General features: G+C 37.2%; 2 protein-coding genes across 11 annotated transcripts in view; one reads left to right on the top strand and one right to left on the bottom strand.

Moving 5' to 3' along the window:
* Scalloped (TEA domain transcription factor 1 homolog scalloped) overlaps nt 1-25,167 on the top strand; it is a 175,241-nt gene that overhangs the window by 47,108 nt on the left and 102,966 nt on the right. For 6 of the 10 annotated variants that reach the window (XM_083038132.1, XM_083038137.1, XM_083038133.1 and 3 more), the window contains exon 2: nt 23,514-23,594. The exons of the other annotated variants lie outside the window; for them this stretch is intronic. In XM_083038132.1, the coding sequence (XP_082894258.1) occupies nt 23,558-23,594 (37 nt within the window). In that variant the 5' untranslated portion in view covers nt 23,514-23,557. The remainder of the gene's footprint in view (nt 1-23,513; nt 23,595-25,167) is intronic. 10 annotated transcript variants of the gene reach the window in all.
* Nucleotides 1-25,167, bottom strand: part of LOC145936202 (uncharacterized) — a 185,927-nt gene that overhangs the window by 76,711 nt on the left and 84,049 nt on the right. The gene's annotated exons all lie outside the window — the stretch shown is intronic.

The raw sequence follows: 25,167 nt of genomic DNA, 5'->3' as shown, positions 1-25,167 counted from the left end.
ATATCAACTAATTTTGTTTCAATTAATTTTGATCGTTCGTTATAATTTAATGAGCAATAATTATTCGCGAAGACGCTCTTTACGTCGCTTCTCTTATAGTCTCGGTAGATAAACCGTCATCAGAAATAGTCACTGTTTTGTCTCCCGAACGCGGAGACCGTCTGCACTCAGAAATTCTCAACACGCTTCTCTTTATCGTCTATTTCCGATCTTCTCTCTCCCTTTCTCTTTTCTCCTTTCTCTCGCGTGTCCTGCCACTCTATCTTTCTATTTCGTAAAGGTCTGCAAAATAAAGCATTCCCGCGAATATGTAGAAGTTAAGGTGAAAGAGGAACAAATCGCGCATTGCATAGATTGCGAGTCGAAAAACAGAAGTAGCTATCGTTTTTCTTTATCTTTTCTTTCAAACAAAACTGACTGACAATTCTATCAGCGAGTGTCTTTTATCTTTTTTTATCGATATTAGTATTATCATTTTTTTTTTATGTATGTCGGTATCGAATAAATTATCATTCACGATTAGAAAATACTTATTTCTTGTTATGAAATAATAAATTAATCTGCAATTTTGCAATTATATGTATGTCAGACTTAACTAGCAAAAAAGAAAATGCGTAGTTCTACACGCAACAAGCTTTGATTGCAATTAATACAACCTTCCATTTGCGAATTAACATCTTTCTCGCGTATTATACCACGTGCTATTAATTATTATTAGACATCTATTTATCACGCACCTCGGTTTATCTGATTAACGATTGCCGGGGAAGTATTTTAATTAAATTGATTTTCACTGTACAGAAGAGAAAGAGAAAGACGGGGAATATATTATTAGATAAAATAATTGTACGAGAAACTATTGTTTCGCGCAGCATAAACTGAGATCCGATCATCATCGCGCATTTCGCCGGACAGAGATACCTCTTTATCCGAGGCGTGCTTAGCAAATGCGTGAGATGCCGTCAAAAGTTATTACTGCAGTTATCGTGAAATATCACCGTTGCAGCGCATACGCAATAAGAAATCCGCCACGGTACACAGTAGCCATCAGCTACGTGAATAGCCCCGAGTGCAAGAATCCTTTCTCCCTCACGCGGCAGCCTGCACCTGATTGCATAAACGTCGTAACCGGCAACTTTGCGTATATATATGTGTATGCGTATGTGTGTGTGTGTGTGTGTGTGTGTGTGTTGCTCTGGCACTGTCGCGCAACGTCCTGAAATGCACTGACCTTCTATTGTTCCCCAGACAAATCGCCGCTCGCGATGCTTCTCTACACTGATTTGCCGACGAAGAGAAGAGGATTTGCCTCTTCGTGGCAAATCGCGTCGTGAGAGACAGACAGACAGACAGACAGACGGAGAGAAAATGAGGGATGGAGAGATAAAGCCGTGATTATACATCGCGATGCATCTTGACCTTTTTCGCGGCCCTCGCAAATGTCATTAAACCGGAGATCGTGACGATCCGTGCTCGAAATGGGCCTTGAGGCAAGTAATATTTTTTTTTTTTTTTTTATTTTAATCGAACGAGAGAACGAAGACGTCGCTTTCACACGGAAGCAAACGTGTAGAAAATAAACGGAAACGAGGTAAAATAAAATAATCGCGGGGGAGTCGATTTAAAAAAATTGACCTTTTATATCGGATGCTCTCGAATTTTGATTTGTACGCGTCAATCTGACGTTGATACAACGTTTTTCTTTTATTATTAAATTAATATTTGCTATTTTCATATATTGAAAAATTATTGAGAGAAAGTAACGAAAATAGAATTTAATCTTTATTCTGAAGCAATTTTTAAGTATAGACTTTCGAACGCATGATCAGAATTGTGTTTTAGCGTTCTCACGCACGTTGCGACGTATACGCGAAAATGTGCGTATAGATAATAGAATATGTGAAATTTGCATAAAACCACGTACACGTTGGTGGTGCAATGATATGCTTGACGACGAGAGAAAGAGACGGTTAGTTACAAAGTAAGACACTTACAGATTGCAGTTAGCGTTACCGCGGTTAAGCGCATTATACACGCCTGCAGCGGCTCATAATGCGCTCCTTTCTCTCTCTTTCTCCACTTTTTTTCTTTCTTCGGTGTTATTTCTCTGCTCTTCCCGTATTACATTGGCCCCCAGGGGAAAAGTGTCTGGAAAAAAAAAAAATAAAAACCGCAGCCGAAGAACATTTTACACGACATTTACCTTGTTTCGAGAGATTTTCTACTTTATATTCTCAATTTTTTATCATTTTGCAATTATTGTTAAAAGTTTTTTTTGTTACATGTGATCGTATAGGCAAAGAACACATTATATGTGTGATCTATTAGTCGTATATCAATATAATTTTAATTTCTTTATATAGTAAATATTTTTTACTCGAGTCTACACGCAATTTAAGTTTGCGCTAAAATAGTTGTATTTGCGAAAAGTATTAAATGTATTTTATTGATCTATTTCCTTGTCGAAAAAATGTCACACATAGAAGGTAGTGTAAACTGACATAACTGGAATATTTTTCATCTGCGTGGCCGCTCTTCTATCGTAAATTGTCATTGTTTTCGTATCGCAAAAATTGTCGCAATCGCGCGAATTCTTTGTCGTATTACGATTCCGTGCGCGCGATTTCGGACATTTCGTTCCAATGTGTCACGTAAAAACGCGTATCTTTTATAGCTTTTATAAAAGCTGAGCATGTGGACGCGAATTCGTATCTCGCGTTCGACAAACGTGAAACAATGCGATACAAATGCACGGCGCCAATCGGTCGCCTCATACCTGCTTTTTTTTTATCTGTCGTCTTGCCTATAAATCGGTCAAAGTCTACGTTCCTTTGTCCCCGACTAAGTCTCGTCTATTGTATAGTACCGTGGGTCGTGTCTCCCTTAACCGGATCCAGATTTTACCGGTCATTTAACAATAAACCGCGTGTTAAACCGCGTTATTTATGCGTGAAAATGAAATTATTATGACGATAATGTATAACTATATAATGACATCATAATATAATTCGCGTTTCAAGTTGTATACAGATGTAAAAGTCAGTTGAAATCGTCGGGCTTTGTTTTCGACAGATATCAAAATTCGAATCCCACACAGAGAGATTTAGGGGAAAAGCCAATAATTCACTCGTGCGATATTTGTTATTTATTGACAACAGGTACGGAAAACCAGATAACATCGTTTTTATTTTATTTAATTTTTTTTTTTTCTGAAACAATATATAGGGTTCTGGTATCGTTTAATGTCAAACGCACACATTTCTCGAAAATAACATTTGTAGTTGAATGTTTTCGTTAAATTTCTATTTTAGCGCAACATATATATATTTTTTTTTATATAACAAGCACGTACTATCCATAACTTCCCTTTCGGAAAAATGCATTTATCGGAGATGTAAAGTTTATCAGACACGATGGTAGAAAGAAGTTGCCACGAAAAACTTTTATCGTAATCTCAATTTAATTAATCGCGTCTATCGTTGCCAAAAATAATTATGTTCTACGCGATATCTTATTTCTAAGCAACTTTGCGAAAAGTTAGATTCGAATTTCGAACATTCGCGATGTTTTTCGTTTCAATTGATTGGCTATCGGCAATTTTTTTATTTATCGGACACCCGATACAGTCGATGCTACGAAACGCGGCGCGACAAAGTGACGATTGAGGATACCGAGTACCACAGTTTGTCCTGTGAGATCTTGGTACGGCAAGAAGAAGAGGAGATACGCATAGAGGGAGGAGAAAAGAGAGAAAGAGAGAGAGAGAGAGAGAGAGAGAAGAAAACAGGTAGAGAAAAGTGCCGACTGCCCGCAGGGAAGGATGCGGAGGAAGGGTGAGGAACTGGCTGGCGAAATAAAGGGGATGGGAAGAGAGAGGGCAGAAAGAGTGGCTGAAAAGACACTGGCGCTGAGAGAGCGAAGATGCACAGAGAGCGAACCGTGGCTTTATAGTTTAGAGAAAGGGGGAGAGAAAAGGGGGGGAGGCGAACCGGTTTCCCGTATCTCCGATGACTCATCTCTCGCGACGACGCAGCGTCAAGTGCATTTCCTGGCCTGGCCTGGCTTGGCGCATCTCAACCTAAACCTAAACTCTTCCCCCCAACTTCGAACGAGCGTCCGTCCGTCACTCCTCGCCGCGTGCCCTCTTCTTTCATCCCTCGCTCTCTCCTCTCTGCCCCGGCCGCGCTCATTTTCTCCGCACTCCTCTCCGGCGCCGAAGGAAGAGTGCATCTCAGTGGTGCTCATGTCTAAAACTCGCGGCACAATGCACGATTTAGTCATCTGTGCGAAGTAACAGAGAAGAAGACATTCAGAAGTATAAATTCGATTTTTGTGGTAAAAAAGTTCCAGATAATGTTATAATTTTTTAAAATTATATCGGCATTTCTCTCTCTCTTTTTCTGTCTTCTTCTTTTTTATTTTTTAATTTTTTATTTTTTTGAACGATAGATATATGTACCCCGCGTACAACACGCACACATACGCACATAGCAATAACGCCGAGTTACGCGGAGAATTCGCGCGGAACGGCCTTTTACAACGGAAACGGTAATTTATGCCGCGCTAACGTTCTCGCAAAGTTCAAAGTGCAGCTGTACGTAACGTGTGCGGCACGGAAAAAGCAGGCATTAGCTACTGACGAACGGTACTTTGACTCGCGGTGCATCGCGATGCATTAATTAACGCTCGGCATATTGGACTTAACCTGGTTAGCTGACATCGGAGGTAATTAAAGTGCAATAGTCACAGGACAGGACCGCGAAAGTATCAGTTACAACTAAACGTTTTATTTCAATTTTATTCACAATTTGTGCAACTTGTTTTCAAAATTGTTTCGTTCGACTGTAAATAAAAGGCTTTTTATGATCCAGCAAGCCAATTAAAAATCGTTCACGAAAAATCAAATGAGTCTTACTTTATCGAGGAATTAAAAAAAATTCGGGCTTTAAATACCTCACAAGATGAATAAAATGAATAAAATGAAATGAGATTAAATTCTATTTTCTACTTTTTTAAAATTATTACGCGGCATTATGCATTAGGAATGATCTCTTACTTTTTCTAATAGGATTGAAAATTTCTCAGAGAATCTGTGATTAAAGTTACATTCGGCGATTCTGAGATATCGCGTGTGTATAAATAATTGAACGTGTAGGTAGGTAATATGTAGCATTGTTTTGCGAACGCGAATTTATTTTCTCGGCAGCTCGTCGACTCTAAATAAAAAGCGAACCGTCGTGGATCATTTGCTGCAGGATGAAGGAGCTGCCTCAGGAGGAAGAAGCTTCCTCCGCGCGAGAGAGGCTAGGTGAAACACTCTGGCAGTTTGATTTATGGCCGACGTACCGAGTTATCGCTTTGCCAATAGTGGAAATCGAGGAGAAGGAGCGCGTTGCGAAGTCGAGGGCGGAAGAAAAAGGGTATAGTCGGAGATGAATCGATGAACGCGAGAGCGTTCTTTACTTCCTGTTCCTTTCGCGATCGCTGCTCGATCATTATCTTCCCCTTCTTTTCGCCCTTTTTTTTTTTTTTTTTTTTTTTTTTACAAAGATAAATATTTCTAATATCTTTTAATTTATTTCTTAATTGTATACAGAGAGAATTTTCTCTTAGAATTTATCTTTGAAAATCATGGTGATCGTGGGACAATATGGAAAGAATTTTAAAAATATGTCTGATTAATTTTACCATTCTTTTAGTAATTAATCAAACATATTTTATATTTTATTGTGATAGATATTATTATTTTTTATTGTGATAAATATTAATCAGAGAAATTCTCCTAAAATTCTTACCATGATTACCATGATTTTCAGGGTAAATTCTAAAAGAAAATTCTAAGTCATCGCATATGCTCATCTCAATTTCGAAAGAATCCCTGTTGAGAGGAAAAGCTATTTAATTGGAAGCTTTTATTTTTCCTACAGAGATTAATTAAGAAAAGTTTTGTTTAATAAAATATTTGACAAGACGATTTATATATACACATTAGTCATAAATGTGTCACCTGTTCCATATTTTTTTCTGTTATGTATCATGCGTGATAAATTTGGAGATTGTAATGCTTTTCCTCGCGGAAGGGCTTTTCAAACGTTAACTAAAAGCGTGGCTTCTCTATAGAGCAAGAGTCGCGAATGAGGGGACGAAGGGGAGCTGTGAATGATAGTAATTTGTTCCACTTTTTTCCCGGCGCGAAACAATTCAGTTGGGGACCGCGATAAGAGCCAATAGCACAGGAGGGGAACGGAAAACGTATTTGCCATTCCAGAAACCACCCTATGTATTCATCTCCGGCCCTTCGTGCGTGGGGGCGGTTTGCAAGATTGAAGTCGGAATAAAATACGATGTAAGCAAATAGACTTCCTGTTGCGCGCTCTTTTTCGGATGCTGAAGCTTTATGTTTACTTAAATCACGCATGCATATCATTTACGAATAATAATGATAAATCGCTTTAATTTCGTGTATCAATTAAATTTAATTTTTCACCAATATACAGATTATATTGGATAAACCGTTTGTTTTATTCAAAGAAAAAGAAATCTTTTGAGAAAAATTCGTGCAATCAATATATTTCAAGGCAATTAAAATTATCTAGATTTATATAGATTAATCTTATCTTATATATATCTGAAAAATCACTATTATTGCATTTAATTATTGCATCTTCAACGTTATTATCTAAAATAGATGTAACAGTTAACGACGATCGGAAACTGAATGAGAATAACGCTATTTCGCTCCCCCTTTTCTCTTTCTCTTTCTCTTTCTTAATAGCCCGCATTTAACGAACGATCTATCTCGTAACGGAATTGTCATTCCAACTAGGATGAAGACCGGAGATTGCTTCGTAAATTCTTTTAATACTCGGCCTTTCATTCAATAAAAGTGCAGCCTTGGAAGGAGGGTGACTTTCTAGATCGTGAGAGGGTGCCGTGCAACAAGTGTGATTCCAAGAGGATATGCTTTAGGATCGTCATCCGGTAGTGCTCATTGTGGATTTATCGATCCACTGCTTCGTAGCTATTCTCGTATTCGAATGAAAGCAAAATCGCCGCGCGCGCGCACAATTCGTTCGGCGCGATTTCTTTTATCGAAGACAAAAATGATTAAATCCTATAAACGGACCTTTCGTTTTCTTTTTATCGCTCTGCTATCGCTTGCAACGCGCATCAATCCGTAATTAAAATCCGTATTGATCGTGATTCGATTGCGATTGTGCCACTGGGAGAATTTTCCGTTTGTGTGTAACTTTCTCGGCGATACGAAAAGTGTCGAAGCGCACGTACGAATAAATAACGCGTGAATGTCAGGCGCTTATGAAGATAATTTGTCTGCCATGAATATATATATATATATATATATATATATATATATATATATACGTGGCGTTTTATATATATCCACATAAATCGACACGACCCTTGTACGCGCCGCGTCGTTCGCAATAAACTCATGGTCGCCGCAATAAGGGACGTCGGTCGTTCTCGGCGAAAAAGAGAGCGAAAAGCACTCTTCGAGGGTGTAGGATCGTAATCTATTCCGTCACCCTTATATTACGGGGGACGATACGTTCGTGACCCTCCCGGTCTCTCTTCATTTCACGAAAATCGCCGATTAGATCCGCCAAACTTCCTCCAAAGATTTTATGTCGCTTTCGGAAAGCCTGACAAATGGCTCGTGCGTGTCTTATTGTTTCGAGGTACGATGATAATTCAGAGAAGTTCGAATTATCCCTTGGTAATTGAAAGGGGGAGAATATGTGATACGCGATAAACTGAGTCTCGATGATATTCTAATGAAAAGTATATTTTAAATAACCAGTTTTTCTGGTAAAAATATTTATTAAATTACGAAGGAAGAAATTTTTTAATTCTTATATATAAATTTTACAATATTCTTCGGCGGTTTTAATTTTCATTCTAATATAGCTTTAAGTTGGTTTTCAACTTTGCTCCGATTTAGGCCAAAATCTCGAGTTCGCAATGAAATGCAAAGAGGCGACATATTCTCGCCGACGACGTGACTTTATTGCTGCCGCAAATAAACGCCGCGCGGAACGTATTATCGATCGCCAAGCTCTCACCTCGCCATGAACCTGGAAATCCTGCCTCTCGCGGAATTAATTAAGGTGTGAAAAATTTTGTAGCTACCCTCCGGGAGTGCCTCCGTCTCGCCTCCTATCCTCCTCTCCCCCCCCCCTCTCTCTCTCTCTCTCTCTTTCTCTCTTCTACTCCCTTTTATCTCCCTCGTCGTCGAAGGAATTTTCAAATATTTCCGGACAGACGCCCGATAAATTCTCGGCGTTGGAAAATATTTCCGATAGCCGACCGACAATCCGCCCACCTTGGCCGACCTCCTACGCGAGAAGAGGCTGCGGAACGGTCCTGGGAGACGCATGTACACACACACACATACATACACACGACGTACGCGTCAGTCGGTTTGAATTTAAATTTCACCGTAGATAAGATAAGTCGCGACAAGCCCTTAGAGTCTTCTCTCGCGTGAATTCGCGCGCGAAAAGGAGCAACCCTAAGTAGGTACTCAAGTGTGCGCGTATGTACGTACGGGTCACTCGAACGAAGGATCGAGGATCTCTCCAGCTTGATTTACAATTCCACCCTTGACGACAGCTTCCGCTCGCATCTCTTTGAACGGACGCGTCTTTGTCCCTTTGCGCGTCGAATTTTAAATAAATTCGCATCCGCTTTTCCGTGTCGAAGTTCACCAACTTCGACCTCTCTCGGAGTATGTAAAAATATGTTGTGATACTTAAAATATTTGTCTTATTTACGCACGCGGTGCGTTTTAAACCGATAATAAATATCGCGTAGATTTATTCGAGTCCGAAATGAACGCATCGGATTGATATGTTTTTAAGTATATAATATAATTTTGTTTAGTTCATCGCGCGATTTAAATGGAAATCGAGAGAGACAAATCTAGATTACAATTGCATTCAACCGGGAACCTGTATTTGCGTTTGTGTATTCGTCAACTTCAGCGAAATTTGAGCGTTAACTGCGTGTGTAATATCATTCTATCGCTGACAATCTCAATTTAGATTCATCGGCAAAAACTGTATACAATTAATCGTGGAGGCGCGATTTACAGGTCACAATAATTCTACACAGAGAGAATTTTCTCTTAGAATTTACCCTAAAAATTATTGTAATCGTGGGACAATATGATATGGTATAAGAATTTTATGAAAATTTCTCTGATTAATATTTATATATATATTACAATAAAAATAACATCTACACATTAAAATATAAAACATGTTTGATTAATTTTACTATGCAGTTTAGTAAAATTAATCAAACATGTTTTATATTTTATTGTGATAGATATTATTATTTTTATTGTGATAAATATTAATCAGAGAAATTTTCATAAAATTCTTTCCATACCGTAACGATTACCATGATTTTTAGGGTAAATTCTAAGAGAAAAAATTCTCTCAGTGTATCATTCTCTTTCTAACGAATAGGTCGATTATAATTTTTATTTAAAACTTTACGATATATAAACCAGCCTTCGTAATCAGTGTTATTATATTATGTTTGATATTTCACAAATAATATGTGATAAATAGATTAAAAATATCTGCTGTAAAATACACTCCCCACCCTTGTTATGTCGCGGGTTCTGATCGCATAAACTGATACGCTATTCGCAAATTAATTCGTTCAATGATTGGGGTTTTAGTATCGATGCGTTCATCAAAATTCCCAATAACGAGCGCTCATTACAGCTGATTTTCTCCCACTTTGTTGCGGCGGATCTGTCACGTTTTGTAATAACGTAAAACAAATTGGGTGGAGATAAAGCGCGTATATTACCAACCCGATTTCGTCATACGATGAATCATTTTCTGCAAAAGTGTCGAACGTAACAATATTTCACACGCGTCGCGCTTAATAATAAATAATACCTCATATCGAGTACTCGAGCTCGTCCATCACTCGATACTGTTAATAATAATCGCCATCGCAATCGCAATATCGTAATATATATCTGAGCAACATCCTGTGCGAGATGCTTCTTCGAACAGCTAAATATAATTGTGCACGCATTGTATATGCTTCGAACGATTACAACGTAGCACAAATGAATCACTCGTTGCTTGGTCGTTAACGTTTTCTGCCGCTATAATCACAGTAGAACGGCTCTTTTTACGTCCTTGTATAATCGCATGTCGTTACAACTGTTTGCTGCAGGATAATGCATCGCGAATATGTGGAATGTTGAAAAGGTCAGCACTCAAATAACGGGGCGATCGTGAAAAAATATCTATATTATTTATTATTAATATCTCTTAAAAAATACACACTTTATGTACGACTAAATTATAATTTTTATAATTTTAATTAATTTTACAAGATATAATAAAAATGCTTAGTATTTTTCGAATGCAAACTATTGAAATTTAGTCATTTAATAATTTAGTCGTTTAAATTAATAATTTTACTTAAAAATTTACATATATTTTCTATGAAAAAAATTTGAGAAGTATATTATATAAAAAATTATTGTGGAAATGCAATAATTGATATTATTAATATAATAGTTTCAATAAAAAATATCAGGAATTCTTATTTATATATATAATAATATAATAAAATATTAAATAATATTTCAAGTTTTCAAACTTGCATTGAAATATTAAATATTATTTTAATTTATATTCAAATATTTCAAATTTTATGTGCATAATAAATAAAGTAATAATGAAAGTGATAAATATACATTTATTTCAAAAATAATCATTGTTTGTGTCGCAAGAAATAAATAGAATGAAAACAGATACGTGAAAAAGAAATGACATTTTAATAAGAATTCTATACGTATAATAAGAAGAGAAATAATTAATTTAAATGATTAATCGATATATTTTTGACAAAAAATACATGTGTTTAAAATATTAATTTTTTATTTCGTAAGATTAAACTAAAATATTTTAAATGCGATTATAATTAAAAATTAATTATTTCATTCCTGCAGATAATGAAAAACGATACTTCGGAGAAAAGAAAGCATCGATTAACGTCGATAACGCGTCATTTATCTCGCATTTGTTCGTTACAGCGCGTGTAAAAGTATATTACGTGGTTTCGCAAATTTTCGCTCTCGTGAAACCGATTTCCAGTACGTGATTCACGGCTAGCGACGCGGCTTCACGCACGTGTGCCTGGTGCACGTTTCTCCTCTCTTGGCGCTCGGCCAAACTCCGAGACGTCGTTGTCATATATCGTTCTCCTCGGCCTTAATTATCGGGCCCGATGCGTCCTCGTAAATTCACCAAAGTTCATTGCCGGTATACGGTTGTGCACCGTGAATTTCTCAACGATATTCAGATTGCAGCGCGCAAATGTTGCCGAGACTTTACGTAATCTGCGAACCTTGGGAAATTTGTGCGGAGTATGAAGTTATTCGGAAAAAATATCGCTCGTGTCTAATTGCTCGAATATATCATTTTTAAGATCGTTGGTTCGCGGGACGTTTTATTATTAGTTTGGGAGAGAGCATTAAAACGGATGCAGTATAATTTACAGATAACTAATTCAATGATATCGCTTAGGTAAGGATTGCTGAAGCAAAACGCAATTATTATCTCACACAAGTTAAAATAGAGTGTCATAAAATATCATCTATCGCTGCGGCAATGTATGATTTATTTAATGACATTATATATAATTGCATTTATCAATATCTAGTTATTTATAATGTGAGATATATATAGAATATTAGATTTCCGTTCCTTTTCACACATTTCGTACATTTGATTCTTTGGTGGAAGAACATAAAATACATTTGTGAATAAGATTTTGACTTATAAATGACATATCTTTTTCTTCGCCTTCAATCTGCAAATTTTTGGCACGAACGCTCGAAAAGAATCTAAATTAATTTCTTTCTCGAAACACACGAAGAGTATCTAAAAATCAGAGATATTATCCTGCCGTGCAACAGAATCCGAGGATATAGGAGGATTAAGACACATAATACACTTATGATATAAACACGGAAATAAATTTTTATCTTACAATATAAAAACGATAAAATAAATTAATGGTAATTTGTTCGATTAGAAGAAGATAAAAAAGGATGACATATCTTTTTCTTCGCCTTCAATCTGCAAATTTTTGGCACGAACGCTCGAAAAGAATCTAAATTAATTTCTTTTTCGAAACACACGAAGAGTACCTAAAAATCAGAGATATTATCCTGCCGTGCAACAGAATCCGAGGATATAGGAGGATTAAGACACATAATACACTTATGATATAAACACGGAAATAAATTTTTATCTTACAATATAAAAACGATAAAATAAATTAATGGTAATTTGTTCGATTAGAAGAAGATAAAAAAGGATGACATATCTTTTTCTTCGCCTTCAATCTGCAAATTTTTGGCACGAACGCTCGAAAAGAATCTAAATTAATTTCTTTTTCGAAACACACGAAGAGTACCTAAAAATCAGAGATATTATCCTGCCGTGCAACAGAATCCGAGGATATAGGAGGATTAAGACACATAATACACTTATGATATAAACACGGAAATAAATTTTTATCTTACAATATAAAAACGATAAAATAAATTAATGGTAATTTGTTCGATTAGGATTAGAAGAAGATAGAAAGAATGACATATCTTTTTCTTCGCCTTCAATCTGCAAATTTTTGGCACGAACGCTCGAAAAGAATCTAAATTAATTTCTTTCTCGAAACACACGAAGAGTATCTAAAAATCAGAGATATTATCATGCCATGCAACAGAATCCGAGGATATAGGAGGATGCGCGGGCATCAACGCAGATTCATCTGCGGTCGACGCACGTGATTAACCAGCGGTCAGACGGATGCAGCGAGGGGGATCAAGTTGTACGGAGAGGGAGAGGAAGGAGGGATGACTGGATGTTGAATAGGATGGATATACACACTTGGGGGGAGCGTTCAGAGATCGAATAGGGGGAGAGAGAGAGAGAGGGGTAAAAAGGGAGAGGAAGGGAATTAAAAGTACGGGCTCGATGGTCGCGCCGACCGCAAAAATGTGGCTGCACGCGAGTCGCAGGTGCACGTGCGTCTGAACAGGAATTGACAGAGAGCCTCAGAGAGGCAGGGCATCGACTCGAGAGAAAGGGGAAGGAAAAGAGTATCGAAACGTAGAGGAGAGAGCGTGTACTCGTGCGTTACAATAAACGTTTTCCGCGAATGGACGGTGAAATTCGGAATTAAAGGGACAAAATACGGTGGGGCAAGGCTCGCGGAGAGAGATTTTCCGGGCATCATGTGTATACGCAACATACCACGAATGCGATACAAATGCGCGGGGCTAACAATGTTGCTTCGCGCTGGGAAATCCGCTTCTGGGTCTGGCTTTCGTAGGATAAGCTCTCTTCGAGTCGAGCGGAATTTTGCCGATCCGACCGGCGTTTGCGTGTGTCTAGTTTGTTAATCACGGATCTAATTTCTCTTCGGATGTGTTAAACGAACGGGTTTTGTATATGTTCGAGAGCAATTTCGTACATTCGTTTTAGATAAAAGCCGAGTTATTTGATAGACGGCGTATACCTCTCTGCGTAATCATTTTATAATTGAAGAAAATGATGATAAAAATTTATATATAACTTATATAATTTAATTTCTTCGCTTGTTTTATTTCTAATACTAAATAACTCAATTAGAATTTTCGTTTCATTCTTCCCACGCTTTTTCCACCGAAGAGAAATTGCCTCTCATATAATGCACTCCACATTCACGCGCAAAATATACTTTTTAAAATATTTTTAATATATCATAATCAATTTTCTCTCTCTCTCTCTCTCTCTCTCTCTCTCAATTTCAAGTATAAAGCTGTAACTTTTCGTTTAAATTTTCAATATAATAAAAATAATCCATTATTCCAATTTACAATAATAAAACAATTAGCTTCTATAGAGGTAAAAAAATAAACGTTCTTAATTTTAATCATCTTTTTAAAAATTGCGCAACCATTTTAGTTTTGTTTTTCCCTATTATTTTAATCTTTATTCCTCTGGTTATATAAAAAGATACCATCATCTCTGGCTTCATCTCGGAATAATCGTTAAAGCGCGATTGCGAAATCGCGCGGTGTTTCGAGTCGCAATTAACACGAAAGTTAGATGTCAACGACTGTATCTCAGTGTGCATCCGAGGTTGGTTATTGCGGCGCATGTTCGGTTGTTCCGTAACGACTCCCCGGATCCCATTCGCGCCTGTATCGGCACACACGCGCCATACGCACACGCGCGATCCCGCAGCAGAGAGCTTTGCGATTACATATCATTATTCCGCATGGCTACTCGAGCTCTAACCTCCGAGCTATGTTTGCAACTGGATTACCGTATACGCTTCCCTCCTCTTTCTCTCCCTCTTTGTCCTCCCCTCTTTCCACCCCCGGTCTCATCTCGCTCTGCCTTTTACTCCGCTTCCATCATTTCGCCGTCTCTAATTATTCGCCGGGTCCGTTATGGGGTTCGCATTCTCCGGGCACGCGTTTTTGACATGTTGGACGATGAAGTTTTATGGAGTCGTATTACGCCATTAGAGGGTTACTTTCTGCCGGAGAAAAGCTTTCGAAGTCACGCAATGTCGAGAATGTGAATCGATGCGCAACAGAAATCTCCTAAGTATCGAAAGTAAAGAGTTTACGAGTGATTTTTTTTAAATATTAAAGCTTATTAACGGAATGGATGTCTACGCAGGTGAAATAAACGAATCGCGCGTAAAAACATTGCGCGGAGAAATAACAATAATTATATTTTTCGAAATTCCATTCATATTCTACGGATTTTTATTGGTAGCAAAAAAATATTGCGTTCCTGATAAATTAATATAAATACATATATCGTATAGATTGATGTTGGCGGATATCTAGTCAATTCTAAATCATCCCCCGGCACTTTTAATTCTAGTTACATCTCTTTGCATAACGCCAATGACCTCACGACATTTGGTACACTCTTGATCATTATCGTACATCAGCGAACATTATGACGGTAATGCAAAAGTCGACCGGCAGTCACGCGAACGGGCGATTTGATATTGGTTTCTGCGAACGTTCATGTCTGGAATCTCGATACATTATATGTGGATTTGATTGTGTGTCGATTCGAATACATTAGTCACGTAAACTTCATATTCGCATTCTCGACTTGACGCGAAATGAGCAAAAACATAATCAGAACCGACTTGATTATCCTAATCTGTAACAAGGCTAAGCCGTCTCTTAGATGGACTTGATTCTAATCTGAATTAAGTTTTCAATTATTTTATACATGTGTGCACAATATATATATATATATAGTCAACGAAAAGAATTATATAAATTTTTTTTAGTATTGATCAATTTACTATGATGAAGCTGTTAATGATATTGAAAGTGTAATTAAAATGTTATATCAATTTTTAAATTATTTCATTTTTCTGCACAGAGAGAATTTTCTCTTAGAATTTACCCTAAAAATCACGGTAATCGTGGGACAATATGGTATGGAAAGAATATGAGAATTTCTCTGATTAATATTTATCACAATAAAAATAATAATATCTATTACAATAAAATATAAAACATGTTTGATTAATTTTACTATGCAGTTTAGTAGTGATAGATCTTATCTAGTGATAAGATCTTATTATATTTTTATTGTGATAAATATTAATCAGAGAAATTCTCATAAAATTCTTTCCATACCATATTGGTTCACGATTACCATGATTTTTAGGGTAAATTCTAAGAGAAAGTTCTCTCAGAGTGTATACGTATTATATATATTTCTCTTGTACATTTTTACTTCTATAGTTTATAAATTCATCTCTCGAAACTTGGTCAGATTATCTCCTTGCTTACGAAAGAAGAGAGAGGAGGTAAATCATAATCGAGCAGGATTTGATCAGGCAGGATACGAGATCGCGCTCGTGGTTTCGTTGATGATGACGCGGGTGGACGGAATAGGTCATCGAAAACATGCGACAAGTCCTCCCAATGTTGCAGAGTCATAAAGGGGTGACGCGACGTGCCTTTGGCCAGCATCAGAGGTTGGAGTCGCCACTATTAGATTGAGGTTCGGCGGTGGGCACGGCAGCCGCCGTCGCATCGGTTTACAATATCGTAAATCGCTCGCTAACCAGTTGGCCCCGCGGTATGCTAGGAATTCGGCTGGTACTCCGGTTCTCTCGCTCTCTCGCTCTTTGGTCCAATCCTATCGCTATCCATCTCGTTCTATCTCTGTATATATGCCCGAATCGGGAAGATAGAGAAGCGGAGGGACAGAGAGGAAGAGAGATAGAGATAGATGGGGCAGATAGAATACTCTCTCGATGCGGCCGAGAACGTTGCCGTGCATCGTTTGCGAGCCGGCAGGATCTCGGATCCTGCGGCCAAATTCACTGCAGCTTCAACCTAAGCTAGCAGAGTGCGCACCATCTCCGCGTGTATGGCAATCGCGTAAAGCCTCGCGGACGTTTCCACCGCGATTCTTCGTGTATTGCGGATCTCGGCCACGGTTGACGTCGCGACGATTCCTCGCGTACCTTCGCGATACTGAGATCGAATCGACGTGATTGAGCCCTCTCGCTTCGGAAGACGCATAAACAAGACATCGTCCCGGGTCACCGATAAAATAGAGAAAAAAGAAGCATAAGCAATTTAAAATTGGGTGCGTTTTGTTATTTCGAGAGACAGAAGAGAAGAGAATATGAATGTTTTTATAATATCCGCTAATGAAGTCGAACGTGACCGTATCGATATTTCACTTGACCGGACCGGGGTTTAACATACCTATACGCATCTCAATCGAGGCTGCCGCCACTCGCGAGTTGGTGTACGCGGGAAATAATAAACCGTCGGCGCGGAACAACTCGTGCGATTACGCGCTACCATCCACACAGCCTTCTCATCCCCCTCTTCGATATACTCACACGCGCATACAGCTAAATTACGGTATTATCTGCGTCAAGGCCCGAGATGCGAACAAGATGTATGCCTGTACGAGCGCACATACGTACGTATGTATTCATGCCCGTTGCGCGTATCATGCGCCAGCGAGCAAAGCGAGAAAATTTTGCCACGCTGATCAGCCCCCGCGGGTGTATTCGCCGAGTCCCCATTTCCCCTCGATCCCGCGCTATTCACGATCGTGAGGGTGAGCTCACGTCAAATCAAAGCAGCCCCGCCTCGCTGCGAACATTTTAATGGGGCGGTCAACCGGTTGTTTGTTCGTGAAATCGCCATTTGACCGAATTATTATTATTTCGCCTGATAATTCCAGACTATAGTATACATATTTCGATAAAGCAGCTATTTTTAACGGTCCGACAATTTGTCCTAAACAATTTTGCAGGAAAAACGAATTAAAAATATTTTATCAACAGATTTTTTAAATAAATTCTATTAATTTTTAGTAAACTTGAGTTTTAATATCCTTTGTGATATTTTTTTTATCATTATTTGATAAAATAATGATAAAATGGAAATTTTTTTCTCGCATTGAAAGGTATAAATTTGAAGAAAAGAATCGTATTTGTCATGTTCGATGATCGATTCGCGTATCAAGAAGTTTAACATTTTAAATTAGAATCTTCAATTAATAGTGAAAGAGGACGTCTGTATTTTTAGTGTCACAGCGTTTCAAATATATACTTTCCAAATTCTGTCCTTTTAAAATAATTTTATAACATATGGAAATATAATTATATATATAGATACTACATAAAATACGTAAATTAAATTTTGTTAGTTAAATGAATCTTTTCCTCCGGATATATGTCACGTTTTTCTGATTGGATAATAATAGTTTAAACTTTCAATCTTTTCCGTCGAGACTTATTTAGCAAATTCCTTATGACTCTTCCTTTTAAAAAATATATTAGTATTTATGCTTAATACGAAAGCTATTCAGTATCCTCTTTATTTCTGTTAGAGAAAAATTACGTTTAAATGCGATAAATTTGGCACGTATCTTTCTATTTTTATCTTGAAGGTATCGCGAAGATTTAAAACTCTTACACGCTCATATTTTGGAAAGTGCGATTGGTTCGCTTTCCTTTTCGACGTGCATACCGCTTCTCTTTTCCGCGCACTCTACTACGGCTATAATATCCGTTATAAAGAGGAATGAGGAAGAGAGGAAGAGGCAAATTTTGGCGGAGGGGTTGCGAGACCCACCGAGAGTGAGACGGTAACGAGTGCCCCGCCATTTTGAAAGCGCGGGAGCACGGCATAATTACTGCCTTTGTTTCGAACAATTTATATTAAAATGGAAAGCAATCTGCATTTGCAAATTAAATGCGCGCCGCGCGCTTCCCGTCCGCGTTTCGCCGGGCTTTCGAGCCCGGGGTCGCGGAGGACGCGAAGGGGGAGGGGGTGGATTATCGTGATGAAGAGGAGGTGGATGGGGTGGTTACCGCGGGCGGCTCGTGTAAAATCAAGCGGAGGCTTCTGCTGTGTTAATTGCACGCTGGTTATCCATTGCCTCTCCGCCATTCCACGCTGTTTCGCGATACCACCGGCCACCTGATATCCTATTCTGCCGTGGAATCGAGCCGCCACCGTTGCCGTTGCGTCAAACGATTAACGGTTTATTCGCGGAGAACGGAATGGCGATTGATTGTTATAAGGGGAGATAAAGTACAAGAGGACTTCTCTCATCTCGCGCTGATCGGTAATCGTCGTGTCATTGGAACCGGCTTTCTTATCCCAAAGAAATTTAAATACACAGAGAGAATTTTCTCGTAGAATTTACCCTGAAAATCATGATAATCGTGGGACAATATGGAAAGAGTTTTATAAGAATTTCTCTCATTAATATTTATCACAACAAAAATAATATCTATTACAATAAAATATAAAATATATGTTTTATTAATTTTACTATGCAGTTTAGTAAAATTAATCAAACATATTTTATATTTTAAAGATACCTATTGTCCCACGATTACCATAATTTTCAGGGTAAATTCTAAGAGAAAATTCTCTCAGTGTACCGGCGGTTTTTTCAACATTGAATATTGATGAGAGGAAGAGGTAAATAATATAACAATCTCTCTCTCTAAAAATTAAATATGCTTATGACGACAGACAAGAAATGTACGAGAATGGCGAGAAATGCGATAAAAAACTTTTCACTTTTTTTTGTTTATGGTATAGAGATTGGTAGATTTATTCCTTATGTAAATTTTCCCTCGTAAATTTCGTTTCACCTGTTCGTGAGCTTTGATCCGAACCGCGCGCTCAAGTTTTAATATTGGCGAGGAATGCCGAAGGCTAAAGAGACACGCGGAGGCTGCAACTCACTCGCCGATGCCGACTAATTAGCGGTCTGATCGAGAAAGGCTAATGGAGGTCGTGTTCAAGTCATGGAACGCTTCTTGACTTCTATACCCTCGGTAGTTCACGTGGGGTGTATACCTTGAGGTAGTTAGTAGCGTGTAATAAATGCCCGCGCATCGCGCTCCGTTATACAAGTCGATACAAGTGTATAATACAAGTGTGTATAAACGTGTAGTTCGCTAATAGCGATCGCGAGATTCTCGCCGTTGCTGATTGTTCACTCTCTGCAATTTCGGTTCAAAATCGACGTGTAAACTTAATAACAAGCAATAATATTTCGCCGTACGAGTAACTTTAAAGTCACGAGAAAAACGATATTTTCTAAATACGAAGAAGAACCCTTATATAAATCTTGTTCTTTTTATTACCACTCACACTATTTTATCTCTCGTCATTATTTTTATCTGTTTTATATAATTATGATTGGATTCTTTATTTCTACCTTCTTATAATATACATTTTATGGAAATGAATACTTTATCCATGAATAAAGTAAATTTATTTTCATAATATATATCGTATATATTATATATTAGAATGCTAATTTGGATAACTTGCGATATTTTGAAATTATGCAGTAGATGTCTATTTCTGCTGACATCACATCGATCAACTTTATATTATTCAGCATGTTCACGACATATTAGAATTTTTAAATACCTGATGTATTTGATGTATCAATTTCTGTTTTAAATCAATCGAATTGCACAGAATCATCATGTAAATCACGTAGTTGTTTGTCGCGTGTTTTCATCATTTAAGAGAAAATTCAAATCAGCGTAAAGAGATGTAATATTGCGACGCAATAATACTACATTAATCTTACTGATCTCTTTCGATCCAAATGCGAATAGTAAGCACTCACGCGTAAACAAGTTAAAAAGCTTCAAAATCATTTCGCGCGAGCGCTTCTCTCCTCTCTTTGTTGACCCAATACATTCTCGGGATTATACGGTTTAAGTTAAGGAACCTCGCGTGCGTGCACGTATGCACGAATATGCAGGTGCACTTAGCTTCCTGATGCCGCGGGCGTCGTTCCCGATGTCGGATGATGCCTCGGGCGCGCTTTACCCTCGAGATTCCTTTCCGCATGGAGAGGAGAAGCGTTCCTTGGGATCTCGCATTCTTTCGCGGGGACCTAGCTTTATATGCGGCAAACTCGTCTCTCGTTGTGTGGATTTTTTAGCGGTGGTTTAAAAAAAATTTATAGGTACGCGCGGATGCGGCGCATGCCGTAAGATGCTCCACTTTTGGAATAAGAACGGATTAAAAAGAAAGAAGAGCGACTATGCATTTCATCCCCTACGATTTTTCATGCAACGCGCGCGATACGAAGAAACTTTTTAATAATCAAAATATATATAAATATTGAAACGCGATGAATTTATAATTGACAATTTACGCGTTATTAAGATTCTTATAAATCTCTGTATAATTTGCAAACATTGAAAATGAAGCCTGAATTAAATAATTTTTTTTTAAAGAATCGGATTCAAATAATTTATATAATTTATGCGGGAATTGATAAGTTTCTTTTTATCAGAAATGTTTTTTATACAATCGATTATCGTCGGATTATATGGTCGGTTCAAGACGATCCTTTGACATGGAAATATTTGCGCGTAAAATGCCGACGGCGAGGTTTAAAGTGGTGTATAAAAAGGCGCAAAAAGGAACTCGAGTTACGTCGTAGGTATAGGCAGGAAACAAATAAACTTTTCGGCGCTCTTGCGGTGAGGTCCGCTACTTTTTCCTTCCTTCCTCTCGCATATTTCTACCGGTTTTTTGCCATTGTTGGTTCTTCCGCGCGCGTAGTAGCTTTTCCGTCGCAAATAAACTATTTTGACGCCAGTTGCGGTGAGCTACTGTGTTCAGATATACGTTAACAATGAATTGCCTAGGAAAACGTTTTGACCATGCTTGTTTTTCGTTAGTTTAGCATTATAATTGCTAAGTTGCATATAATCAGAAATGAACGTCCGGTGAAATAATTATGTGAAATATCTATAATCCTTGTTAATATAATTAATAAAACTTTCCTATATTTGACGCGTGTTTATTTCATTATGCAGCATATTATTTGTAATATATTGTCCGGTTATATTGTCCGAACATAAATTTACCTTGATATTTTAAACACCTGAACAGAAAAGCAATCACTGCATCGAGATAAATGAAAACTGACGCATCTGTGGAATGCTTCTGATTTAGGAATATTTCCGATGCCATGTGCACACAGAGAGAGAGAGAGAAAGAGAGATGTATTTCACAAAAAAATCAACTTATTCGTTATGCCGTCTGTCGAACTCTGGCGGACGTGAAATTGCAACAATTTCACATTCGTGTTCCTATGTCGAATATTTTTCGAAAAATTCGTCAAAGCGATAAATTATTTCGCACTACTTTTTTAATAAACTAACAATAAAAAAAGACAGGAAATTGCAAATTCCAATCAAGCGTAAGTTTGAATTATTTTGATTTAAAAGATAAAAAATGCGATAAAATCGCTAGCAAAATTTTCCAATACTTTAATATTTTGTTTTTTAACTAAGTGATATTTATAACCAATATATAGCTTTTTTTTTATTTGTACGGTATTCATTTCTCATGCATTTTGAAAATGTTAGTAATTTATTATTATATAATTTTTTTTTATTGATATCTTGTTACTATTAATACGAAGAAAAAATATTGAATATTATCGATTATCATTGAATTTATGAATTTTAATGATACTCATTATGTGTGTGTATGTGTGCGTGTGTATGTATCCGTATGAATGATAAATGTCAAATTTTATATTCTTGTTGCATATATCAATGGACACAGTAGAGAAGCAACTTGGAAATTTAGAAGATCCCTCTATTTTAAAATCTTTTGGATTATTTTTTTACCATTTATTTTTCTCCAATTTAATTTATGGGGCTGAAAATTGACTTATATCCAACTGTGTCTACAACTTCCTGTGATAAATTTACGACTGTTAGCCGCGCTGAAAAACTTATGTGTTTGACAGCTTCATCATGACAGATTATAATGAAGATGTTAAAGCAATATAAGTTGACTTATTCGCTCTATCATCTACTTTTGGGCTGAGGAAAGACTCGTTTTTCTTTTATTTTAATTTCTCTATATATTTTATTAAATAAAATAATCGAGAGACTTTATTTTCTCCAATATATATAAAGGTTTATTTTACTGTATATGTAATCAATCGTAAACGTGATCAATCATTTCAATTAAATAAAATTAAAAGAAATTATTATCAACGTGCATATTATTCTGACATAATTTAGAAGAACATATGCGCTTACACACATTTGATATATATGTGCAGATACAGCTGTCTTATTGCTCTCCACGCTTTCCGAAGACGCTCGTAAGCGTAACCGCGGACTGTTGCTCACCTCGCAACTTATAACGTGCCGATTTCACCGCAGAAACATTGCACGTGTGAAAGTCAGGATGTCCGGTCTTTTAGAAAGAAAAACTCGCGCGGACATATAATAAGAACGTTCCGACGAATTTTTTTATTATGAATTATTCTTGTTTGACAAGTAAACCAAGACAAACCTTGGACTTTTTTTTTATTCAAACATTTTTTTATACATTTTTTAAGCGAAATACAGCTTCTCAGAGAATATAAGAGAGCTTTTCTTACAATTAGTATAAATCATTAATTAATTAAAATTATAATTAAAATAATTTAATAGGATAATAGGATAATAAATAAGAAAATTAATAAGATAATAAATAATATAATTAGAAATTTTTAAATGTTACATAATAGTGAGTCTTTAATTTAATAATACTTAAAATCTTGGAGGAGGATATAAATATATAGTATTTAAGATTATGATTTACAGTAATTGTTCGCTAATCAGTGTTGGAAAAAAATATTGATAAACAGGATTAAATTTTTATTTTCTATTTTTAAACTAGAAATTAAAATGCGATACCTAGATAATATTATTGTTATAACAATTTCAGATATATATTATGTACTTGATAAAATTATTACCTGAAATGCACAATGAATATTTTTGTTCGTCTTTAAATAACTATGACACTATACTTTTTAGTGAACTTTCGATTGCATAATACAATATTTACTTTAGTCTATATGTGACCATCACTGTCTGCATTATAGGTGCACCCACGTCGCCGTCATCCTGACCTGCCCGAGAAATCCTCATGAAAGACTGGGAACTCAGTACTCAGAATAGCATCGGTATCGTAGACATTTCTTTTTTTATTTTTTGAAGGCCCGCTTTGGTCGGGCCTTCTTTTTCGAAATAAGTTCTACTCTCTTTTTCTCTCTTTCTTGTCTTTTGCATCTGTTTTCTTATTTATATACACGAGATACTGTGCAAAATATGGTGATGGTATTGATCTAACAAACGTAAGGTTGAGGTTTTCTGAGTAGCGGTAACATAATATATTATAATAACGATGAAGAGTGAAATAATAACACGCTACGACGTTACACAATTTTTCTCTTACTGTGTAATACAATTTTACAATATAATTTTACTACATTTTTTTATTTTGGACAAAAGATATGAGAATGTCTTTTCGAGCCAAGATATTCGAAACCAGCATATGCTTGCGCTGTTTTCTATTATACGCAATAATACTCATTAGAATTGAGAACGTTCGCGGAATTTGTTAATTATCTTAAGCCGCGCGCGATCCTCTCGCGATAATTAGCGTGCAACCCCTCATTTACCGTTTTTTCAAATTGATCACGGGAGGAAGCAGACGTCATATCGTTGGACCAGTAACTACCGTCCTTTCGTAAAATCCACGAGTCCTTCACTGCGCTCCTCCCGCCCCTGTCGCTGCCGCCTCTGCGTCGAAGTGGCCGCAACCGCGAATTACTTCGCAATTTCCCGAAATTGCGCAATCCGTGCGGGCTAATGGCCGCCACAGCAGCGAGGAACCGGGAACAGGTGGGAGAGAAACGAGAGGAAGGGGAGAGGCACACGCGGGGAGGGCGGACGGTAGCCGACGAGGAGACCATTAATTAAGCAAAATCATAAACTCGGCCCCGCCGAGCGTATGCGCATTCGTGCGTATGCACGAGCGCGAGTTGTGTGTGTATTGAAAAATATAAACGCGACCCGTTACTTTCACGAACGAGGAGCCGCTGCGCTGCCCTCGCTGCTCTTTGCTAATCGCTGACTGAGCTCTCCTCGTTGCGGTTTATATCGCAGCGAGAGATATTTGTCGGCCGCGACACGCTCCAGGAGGCAATTGGGGTTGAATCAATCGGCTGAATCGTCGAACGGTACCGTTAGTGTTCTGAGTTCTCGCTCCTCCGTCGCGATTATTATCGGTGAAACTGTGTTTAACCTGGCCGAGAGCGATCGTAATCGCGAAAAATCGCGTTACGCTTAATTTTCGTGTAGAGGGCCAAATTAAAATTGTAAATTTATTTAATAGAGAGAATTAAGAAAGATTTTTTTTCTCCTCTACGCTTTTTCTTTCTTTAACGTTTCTTTTTTCCTTTCGTTAACCGAGTTGCTCGTGTTCCCAAAAGTTTATTAAATGTTGTTTCTTTATGTACAAATTTTAATTTGAAATATAGAGCATTTATCTCTGCACGGAGAGAATTTTCTCTTAGAATTTACCCTGAAAATCATGGTAATTGTGGGACAATATGGTATGGAAAGAATTTTATGAGAATTTCTCCGATTAATATTTATTACAATAAAAATAATATCTATCACAATAAAATAAAACACGTTTGATTAATTTTACCAAACTGCATAGTAAAATTAATCAAACATATTTTATATATT

The sequence above is a fragment of the Prenolepis imparis genome, unplaced genomic scaffold, assembly GCF_030444845.1.
Source record: "Prenolepis imparis isolate NDT839.2.m4 unplaced genomic scaffold, iyPreImpa1.0 SCAF_5, whole genome shotgun sequence".
Lineage (NCBI taxonomy): Eukaryota > Metazoa > Arthropoda > Insecta > Hymenoptera > Formicidae > Prenolepis > Prenolepis imparis.
This window is presented reverse-complemented; position numbering and strand designations above follow the sequence as displayed.